General features: G+C 47.2%; 2 protein-coding genes across 2 annotated transcripts in view; one reads left to right on the forward strand and one right to left on the reverse strand.

The window, feature by feature from the left end:
* Positions 1-4,855, reverse strand: part of IQCD (IQ motif containing D) — a 27,052-nt gene extending 22,197 nt beyond the window's left edge. The window contains exons 1-2 of the mRNA XM_010828582.1: positions 3,978-4,855; positions 2,094-2,254 (exon numbers count right to left, since the gene is read on the reverse strand). The gene's annotated coding sequence lies outside the window, so the exon portion shown is untranslated. The remainder of the gene's footprint in view (positions 1-2,093; positions 2,255-3,977) is intronic.
* Positions 2,534-9,923, forward strand: part of TPCN1 (two pore segment channel 1) — a 60,976-nt gene continuing 53,586 nt past the window's right edge. Inside the window, exons 1-2 of the mRNA XM_010828581.1 lie at positions 2,534-2,760; positions 5,273-5,509. Coding sequence (XP_010826883.1) covers positions 5,398-5,509 — 112 coding nt within the window. The 5' untranslated portion in view covers positions 2,534-2,760; positions 5,273-5,397. The remainder of the gene's footprint in view (positions 2,761-5,272; positions 5,510-9,923) is intronic.

Here is a 9,923-nt window from a genome sequence, read left to right on the forward strand (position 1 = left end):
GCAGTAGCAGCAGCATTCTGGGATACTAAATATTTTCTATTTGATGAGTCATTGTTATCTTGTCTTCTTTCAATTATTTAAACATGGTTTCCTTTAGTTTTTTGATCGTATTTACAATAGCTTGTTTGAAGTCTTTGTCTGCTGAAACCAACATCTGGGGACACATAGAGACTGTTTCTGTTGACTGCTTTTTTTCCCTGAGTATGTTTACACACATCCCACAATTTTTACTGAACACTGGAAATCTTGTAAGAATTTTTTTTTTTTTTGGTAGCAACACAGTATTTTTTTCCCCAATGATTGCTGTTTTTGTTTTGCTTGGGCGTTTGGTAATTTACTTCCCGGACTAAATCTGTCAAGTCAGTCTCCTTCACGGTGTGCAGCTACTGATACTTCTGCTTAATTTTTTTTTGCATATTTTTATTTTAAAACTTGGCTTCCTAGGGGTCACCTGTGTATCCACATAGTTTAATATTCAGCCAAATATCAGTCAGGGGCTGTGCTCAAACTTTGAACCAGTAAGGCTCCTATTCTTGGATGGCAAGTATCCTGTGCATTCAGTACACCTGTCTACACAGGCTCCAACAGCCAAGCATTTCTAAGTCGCTTGGGCCTGAAGCAGGTCTCTGCTGCACATGCGCATAACCTCTAGTCAGTCAAGGTAAGACACAGAGCTCATCAGGTTCCGCATGGATGCCCCATTCCCCAGAACTCCAAGTTTTCAGTCCACTGTTGGCGCCGAACAGAACTACAACCTTGGACTGCTACACCCGCTGGCATTCCCCGTTCTCGTCCCACCAAGATTGCTACTTTAGCCAAAAGTCCTCCACATCAAGTGAGCCCCATCAGACAGCGACAGTGAAGCTCTTGTCTTTCAGGGGGCTACCCGCCCTGGTTGAACTATTATGCCAGATAGAACTGAGTGTGGGGAAATCAGAGAAGTCCCAGGTAAGTGCAGAACAAACTTGAAGTTTGGTGGTTTTATGAATAAAAGCTCTCAGGTTGTTGTATGCCTTTGGCTGATTTTCAGAGTGCTAATTTAGCAATAGATGGTTTTGTCTAGCTTTATAGTTGCTTTGAAAAATTATTATTGTGTTAAAATATACATAAGCTCAGAGGTAAAGAATCCACCTTCAGTGCAGAAGACCAGGTTGGAGTCCTGGGTTGGGAAGATTCCCTAGAGGAGGGAAGGCCAATCCACTCAGGTATTCTTGCCTGGAAAATCTTATGGATAGAGGAGCCTGGTGGGCTACCGTCCAAGGGTTTGCAGAGTCAAGACATAACTGAAGAGACTGAGTTCAATTGAAGCAACTGAGCAAGCATGCAGGCAACATAAAGTTTACCACTGTTACCATTTTAAATCCAGTGGCATTAAATTGTTACATTCATATCTATATGCAACCATCACCACCATCTGCCTTCCAGAACTTTTTCATCATCCCAAATTGAAACTCTGTACCTATTAAGTAATAACTGCCCGCTTCCCACTCCCCCAGCCCCTGATGACCACTATTCTACTTTGTTTTAGTTAATCCTTGCAACAAACCCTTTCTCTTGAGTATGTAAATGAAATTATATTTTAAGGACAGCGATGGAAGTTAAGGTCTAAAGTTACTATAGCACAAAAGGCCAACATTGGTACAAAGGTACATAATTCAAACACTCACTTTCATTGCACGCTCACTTTGGGATGTATAAGCTGTTGATGGAATGGTAGGGGACTTATAAAATTACTCTCTCACCCCCAAGTCACCTATGTGTGACTTGAAAGTAGTTTAACTTTGGTGTGATTCCACTTGACTAGTATCATCCACGTTTTACGGATGAGGAAGTGGAACCATGAAGTGGACAAGAGGAGGGGCAGAGTAGAGGCAGAGACACCAAAGAGGATGCCCAGTCGTCTTTGCAGAAGGTCGAGAGGGAGGTCCAGACTGAGGCAGGGGCTGGAGATCAGGGTCCTGAGATGGGGATGGGCTCGCGGTGGGAGGAGCGGGGGACGGGATGCTGATTCCTCAGAGAGTCAAAAGATAGAGAACTAGATCCCATTCAACATCTCCCCATCATCTCCAGCCCTTCCCCACATGATCACTCACCTGCTCGGTGGTCTTTAGGTTTTTCTGTCCTTGGTTACCACAGCTGTTCCTGCGTTGCTAGGTTACCCATCAATCTCAGAAGGCGGGACTCGGTGTCTGATTAACTTTCCTTTTCACCATTCGATTCTTTATTCCCCTCGGTTTGGTCCACCTCCTGAGGACTGACCAATCAGAAACACGGTGTGTCTAACTCTCCACCAATTGGAAGAGCCGGGCGTCCCTCAGGATAAAGCTGAAAGAGTAAGGCGGGGAGAATGGGCGGGAAAGGGGCGGAGCTTCTTTGTCCCGCCTCTCTCCCCCCAAGGAGGCGGGTAAGGAGGCTTGCATTAACTGGGGAAGGACGTAAAGGTTGGCCAGTCAGAGATCATCATGACGTCCGAGGTAGCCAATAGGACGCGGCGAAGGGGGGAATGGGGCGGTGCCGGCCAGGCGGAGGGGACCGTAGGCGGCGGATGGGAGAGCTGGCGCAGCTGCCGTGGTGGCAGCGGCTGAGGTGGCGGTTTCTGCGGCGGCTGCTGCAGCTGCAACAGCTCCGGGCTCGGGGCTTTGGCGGCTGCACCGGCGGGCTGTACTGTGCTGTGCGGACCCCGGCGGTCGGTCCGGGTTGCTGGGGCGGCGCGTGTAAGAATTCGAGGCGTGTGAGGGATGGTCAGAGGAGAGGGCAGAGGTAAAGGGGCAGGGGGTTCGGAGTGAAAGGTTGCGGCTGGGCATTTGGGTGTGGGAGGCGGGCAGGTCGGGCCAAGAGGGGTTGCGGAGAAGTTCATTGCTGCGCTTCTTTCCCTCCAGTCCTTGTCGGGGGGAGGGGGTCCCAGAGTGGGGACCGCCCGAGGAAGCCCGGGGCGGGAGAGGGGGCTCAAAGTCGAACACGTGGAGTAGGATCCCGCACGCCTCTTCGCTCCCCCTTCTCTCTCAAAGGCTCATCTCCCTGGCGCCCTCAGGCCACCCACCCTGCAAGAGACTCTTGCCCCGTCCGTCTGCCCGAGTGGACAGCGGGACGGCCTGCCGGCTTTCCCTGGGACCTTTCCCTAGGGGTGACCCTTCCATTCTGGGTCCTCTCTAGAGGGAGAAGCACTGTGACCTTAAGCAAGTCCCTTCTCTTCGCTGAGCCTCAGTTTTCCCTCTCTAAATTTATGGGTTTGAATTCAGATAAGGGGACTGGTCTGGGAAGAGAGGAAGGGTAATGGTTAAGCAGGGAGGGTCAGACTGCCTGGGTTGAAATCTGGGCTCTATTACTTCCCTGCGGTCTACTTACAAGAGGTAGGTTAATTTAACCCCTCTAAACCTCACTTTTCTCATTGTGAAGTGGGGATATCAGCTAAGTAAAATGTCCTAACAGCAACACTATTCACATTTTGAACCACATATGTCTCTGTTGTGATAACCCCCTCTGAGAGCCACAAAACTAGTGCATGCATTACAAGCAAACAGTCATATATTATACAGTTAAAATAAAAGCCAGTAGCTACTATAATAACAATGGTACAATTAAGAAAGCTCTTCTTGATGAGTTGAAAAAGTTAATAACCTGTCCAGCCTTCAAAATAAATACTGGCCGGGACAAGATGTTAATAATTGTCAGAGCTGAATGATCAATACAAGGAAGTTCATTTACATATTCTCTCTACATTTGAGTATATTTGAAAGTATCTGTGGTGAAAAGCCAAAAAGAAGAAAAAAGAAAAAGGCATAAAATGCTTTAAGACAGCCAAATGGTAGCATCTCATTTGGAATTTCCTTTTCGTGTTTTCCCACTACTGAGATTTAAAAGTAAAATGAATCCCCAGATCTGGAGGAAACTTAAAAAAAAAATCTCACAGGAAGTTGGCTGGGTAGAACGCTACAGGCTTAGCAGCAAAGAATAGTGCTCACTTTTAAACTGCCTACTTTTTAAGAAGCTGTTGGTGCACAGGCGCCTGCCTCGAATGGTCGTGGAGGTTTCTGAAGGAGGTAAATTGCTGGGTTGCCATTCAGTGGGTTGGTTTGGAGGCAAACTTGATTGAGACCAGAACTCTGCAGTTTGAGGAAGGAACCTGCTGCTGTTTTCAAGTTCAAAGGTCTGCTGTTAGATCTGCTGAGTGCTGGCATTTCTTTGGTCCTCCTCAGTGGAAACAGGAATGTGTATAAATAGGAACTGTAGAAGGCTAGTTCTGACGGTTTTGAATTGAAAGTTTCAAATAAGCATTTCACTTAAAAAAATATTCTAGTCTTTTCCCTTTCCTCCCCAGATACCTAAATCTAGGAGAATAGTGCCTTTGTAAGAATGATATGGGTAAGTTTAGATGACCTGGCACACTGTTTATAGGTCATTGGAGCTAAGTGCTGCCTAAATACCAGGGCCGGACTTGGAAGAATTGTAGCATGGTGGCTGGGAGCACAGGTCTGGAGTCAGACTGTGTAGTTCAAAGCTTGACTTTCCTGCTGTGGGATCTTGGACAAGTCACTTAACCTCTCTGAGCCTTAAGTCTCCCCTTCTGTAAAGCAGGACAATAATCCTACTTACTATTATTGTGTTTCAGTCAACTTTACTTAAAACTTGCTATAAGAGCCCCAATACATAGTAAACCCTCACTGAGTACTAATTACTATTATATGAACGGTCATATATATATATATAAAGTATTTAAAATCTTTACGAAACACACAAACAAGGGTTAAGAGGGGTGGAGATGGAACATACTAGCCATAATCTCAATCTTCAGACATAATTACGTTTAACTTTTTAGTATTTATTCTTGTAGAGTTCCCGCCCCACCCCCCATATTTCAGTGATATTATTGGCTCAGACCATAAAGAACCCACCTGCAATGAGAGAGACCTGGGTTTAATTCCTGGGTTGGGACAATCCCCTGGAGGAGGGCATGGCACCCCACTCCAGTATTCTTGCCTAGAGAATCCCCATGAACAGAGGAGCCTGGCAGACCACAGTCTACGGGGTCGCAAAGAGTTGGACATGACTGAGTGACTAAGCACAGCACAGTGGCACATCCTGAGATACTTTTTTTTTTTTAATTAAGATATAATTCACATTACTGTAAGACCCACCATCTTAAAGGGTACCATTTTTAGTATACTTGTAAAGTTATATAACCATCACCACTGTCTGATTCCAGAACATTTTCATCAATGGTTGTATTATGATCATTGTCTATTTCTTTTTTTTTGAATTCCCCAAACTCCAGAAGATGCTGCTGATGGAGGAGTTTCTGAGAAGCACCACGGGGCCAGTGGCTTTGACCGGGAGCTCAAAGCAGAGACTATTTAAAGCCTTGGACATCACCTCCTGAGGCCTGCAGGAGTGAAGAGCATGGCTGTGAGTTTAGATGATGACGTTCCCCTCATCCTGACCTTGGATGAGGGTGGCAGCGCCCCACTGGCTCCCTCCAACGGCCTGGGCCCAGATGATCTGCCCAGCAGAAGTAAGATGGTAGGGTGGGCTTGGGGAGGGGGAGAGTGCAGCTTTTGTTTTGCTGTGGGCTAGGTGGTCTGATGGTAGATTCATGTACCCGAATGCCTGACTCCACGTTTGACCCCCAAGTTCTGACACATATGCTAGTGGGAGATTAATTCTGTGCGGTCCTAATCCTGCACCCCCAATTTAGGGATGTTCCCCAAGACTAGCCTGCCCGGCTTCCCACAGCCCAACCCCTCCCTTGCACCTGCGGTGGTACCCTGGTTCTGTTCGTGGATGCTTCGTGGAGACCTCAGGCAAACCTGCTCCTTGGCTAGCATCCCTGTCCCATTCCTTGTTAAAAAAAGAAACAGATTTCAACATCAGCCTCCGTCTGCCTGATCTTTGGCAGGAAAGTGGCGTTGACTGCTTCTCCCCGCTGGCATTCAGTCCCTGCACCACCCAGGACAGGGTGGAGTGGAAGAGGGCAAGCATTTGTCATAATCTAATGATCAGAGGGTTTGGGATTTGTTTCACTTTGTCTTCCTCTAAACCAAAGCCCAGAAGCACAAAGTGAACCCAAGAGAGGTGATGAGCTTTAAATTTTTTAGATTTTAAGTGTGTTTCTGGCAGAATGAGCAGTTTTAAAAAAACCTTTATTGTCCCAAAGCTATTTATTTCATTTGCTCAGGCCTCAGGTCCAGGAGAGCTTAAAATAACTTGCCTCCTGGAAGGTCCTAAGATGTCAGGGACTGGTGCTTTAGGGTCTCCTTAGCAGATGGGAGTTCTACCCACCAGGCATGCTCCTGAGCTAGGACAGAGGGCTACTGCTTGGGTCCAGGGAAAGGCAAGCCTGGCTCTCTCATCTCCTTTGTCCAGAGAGAATGCAGTTGGCTGACAGGGAGCTTAACAGCCTGCATTTGAAAGTGGTAAAGGACAGCATTGTTCCCACGGATGGGAGTGCAGTGGGAGGCTTGTTGCTGCTGCTGCTAAGTCGCTTCAGTCCTGTCCGACTCTGTGCGACCCCATAGACGGCAGCCCGCCAGGCTCAGCCATCCCTGGGATTCTCCAGGCAAGAACACCAGAGTGAGTTGCCATTTCCTTCTCCAATGCATGAAAGTGAAAAGTGAAAGTGAAGTCGCTCAGTCGTGTCTGACTCTTAGCGACCCCATGGACTGCAGCCTACCAGGGATTTTCCAAGCAAGAGTACTGGAGTGGGGTGCCATTGCCTAGCTCCTCTAAACTGGCCTCTCTCCGCTTTAGCCAGTTCACCCATCTGGAGTGGCAGAGCTGGGTGATCCAGGAAGCTTAGAATAGAGACCAGATTTTTCCCTAAGTGCCATTCAGGACCAAAAATATCAGTGGCTGTGATTTCAGGCCCACTTCTTAAATACCCCAGAGTCAACCCACTCCAGTGTTCTTGCCTAGAGAATCCCAGGGGCGGGGAAGTCTGGTGGGCTGCCATCTATGGGGTCGCACAGAGTCGGACACGACTGAAGTGACTTAGCAGCAGCAGTAGCAGCAGCAAGCTAAGTGTTAGGCTCCTTCTTACCTGTTATCTTAACTAAGATCCTTTTGGCAAAGTAGACAGTATTATCCCTAGTTGACAGAGGAGAAAACTGTGAGTCAGAGAGGTTAAGGAACTTGCCTGACATTGCATAGCCAAGTAAGCAGTTTTGCAGAGATTTGGACCTGACTGTTTGACCCCAAAGTTCTTCCCTTTCTCTTTTTCCCTTTTTCCTTCTTCTCCCCTCTTCCCTCTTCTTTTCCTCCTCCTTTTTTCTCCACAAGCCCTTAATAAATGTAAGTGCTGGCCCTCAGCATTTCATCATATAACCTCAGGGGAAGAAAAGCTTCAGAGAGGTTAGGTAACTTGTCCAGGGTCACATAGCCAGCAAGCAGCAATGCCTCGCTGATCTTCCCCCATTACCCTGTGTAAAGTGCTTTGGGGAACGGGATGTAAATGAATGTGACATAGTCTCAGCTTCAGAGTACGCTGCCCACTAGAGAGAGAAGTGGTTACATCCGTGGCCAATGAGGGACTGGGCTGGAGGGAAGGTGGTTGACATCCGAGGGTATGGATCGTTCTGAAAATAGCCAGGCTCAAGGTTCTGAATTGGACTCTTGATCATTGTCGTGGGGGCCACTTTTAAGTCCTCCCAAGTGTCAGAGCTGATGGCAGAGTGTCTAGCTCTCCTGAAGGATCAAAGTGGGAACAGCAGCCTAGTTCCACATCAAGATCAGGTTTTGAAGTGATGGCGGTGCTTGATGACCAGGAAATAGGCCAAGTAGACAATAAAACTAATGTTGGGTCGGCCTCTAGTGAGGCTGTCCCTTTCTTGGCAAAGTTGGTGGCTTGTTTTAGTTTGTTTAAGAAAAACAGAATAAACTGACAGGGTCCAGGGAAATTATGCTTTCTGGGAAGTGCGTTGGTGCATCGGTTTACTCTCTCACCCTCTTCCTGAGATATTTGCTAAAACCTCTAAAAACTAATGGGTGTAACCCGCCCAGCTTGGCTGAGAAAAACAACAGCGCCTCTTGGAGAAAAGGAAAGATTTCAGAGGAGGCCTGCGTGTCCCACCTGCTCTGCGTGGGCTTTTCTTTCTCTCTCTCTCTCTTTTTTTTTAACCTTGTCAAACATCAATTCCTCTTAATCTTTTAACATTTTTTTTTCTCCAGCTTTAAACTTTTTATTTTGTATTGGGGTATCTTTCTTTTTTAAAAACATGTTTTATTTTTGGCTGAATGGGGTCGTGGTACGCAGGAGCTTTCACGGTGACACGAGGGCTTCTCCCTAGTTGTGTCACGCAGGCTCAATAATTGAGGTGCATGGGCTTTGTTGCTGCATGGCACGTGGGATCCCAGCTTCCTGACTGAGGATCGAACCTGTGTCCTCTGCAGCGGAAGGTGAATCCTCAACCGCTGGACCGCCAGGGACGTCCCCATCTGGGCCTTTCTTATCTTGTGCTTGGATCTTGCACGGACTTTCTTCTCAAGGCCCGCCTCCCACCTGTCTGAATGGTCCATCTAAAACACAAATCCGAGCAGGTATGGTGTGGGCATACCTTGTTTTACTGTACTTTGTGCATACTCTTCCCCGCCCCCACCCCCAAATTGAAGGTTTTTGGCAACCTTGCATCGAACTAGTCTCTCAGCACCGTTTTCCCAACAGCATTTGCTCACTTCCTGTCTCTGTGTCACATTTTGGTCATTCTTGCATTATTTCAAATCCTCCACCAGCAAAAAAAATTGGTGGTTCCCTGAAGGCTCAGATGATGGTTAGCATTTTTTAACAATCAAGTATTTTTTTAAATTAACTTATGTACATTGTTTTTATAGCATAATGCTATATAATGCTTTATAGCATATATATGTACACACGCACGTATATTTTTCAAACTGATTTATTTGGCTGTGTCAGGTCTTAGTTGCAGCGTGTAAACTCTTAGTTGTGGCATGTGGGATCTAGTTCCCTGACCAGGGATCGAACCCGGCCCCCCTGCATTGGGAGCATGGAGTCTCAGCCACTGGACCACCAGGGAAGTCTGTAGAAATAAGTTTTTGATGCACTGCTGCTGCTGCTGCTAAGTCACTTCAGTCGTGTCTGTGCAACCCCAGAGATGACAGCCCACCAGGCTCCCCCGTCCCTGGGATTCTCCAGGCAAGAACACTGGAGTGGGTTGCCATTTCCTTCTCCATTAGGAAACCAAAAAAGTCACGTGACTTGCTTTATTGTGGTCTTCACTTGATCATAGTGGTCTGAAATTGGACCCACAATATTTCTAAAGTCTGCCTGTGATTTCCCCGGCTTGCCCAGGTTCTCAAGACCTTCCTGTGCCCGGCAGGATGCAGCTCCTTAGCCAGCATATGCATGTTCTGGCGTCTTCTTGCCTGACCAGTTCCATTTCCTGCCTTACCCCACACTTCTAGTTCTCTGAATCCCCAGTACATTCTCAGACCTCTCTGCCTTGCTGGTAACTGCCTGGCATGCTTTTCCAGGTGCTTGTTTACTCATGAGCTTCACTTCTGTCTTGATAATCCTGCTGATAATCCCATCTCTTTGAAGCCTTCACTGAACCACTATTTCCTGATGGGGCTGACTACTTACCATCCTTTTCTGCTGTGGTATCTGATCTAGGCCTCCATTATTACATCAGCTTACTGTGCAGAAGCAACCGTTTAACCATCTGATCACCTCCTAGGCCCCAAGTATTCATTCATCCACATATCACATAGCTCAATGCCTACTGTAGGTGGGCGTTCAACAAGCATGGTCCATGGAGTAGGAAATGGCAACCTACTCCACTATTCTTGCCTGGAAAATTCTATGGACCGAGGAGCCTGAGGCTACAGTCTTCGGAGTTACAGAGTCAGATATAACTAAGCACAAACAAAGGCCCACCATAAATCCAGGGTGATCTCAGCTCAAAATCCGTGATCAC

This window comes from Bison bison, unplaced genomic scaffold, assembly GCF_000754665.1.
Source record: "Bison bison bison isolate TAMUID 2011002044 unplaced genomic scaffold, Bison_UMD1.0 scf7180017864495, whole genome shotgun sequence".
In the NCBI taxonomy this organism is placed as follows: Eukaryota; Metazoa; Chordata; class Mammalia; order Artiodactyla; family Bovidae; genus Bison; species Bison bison.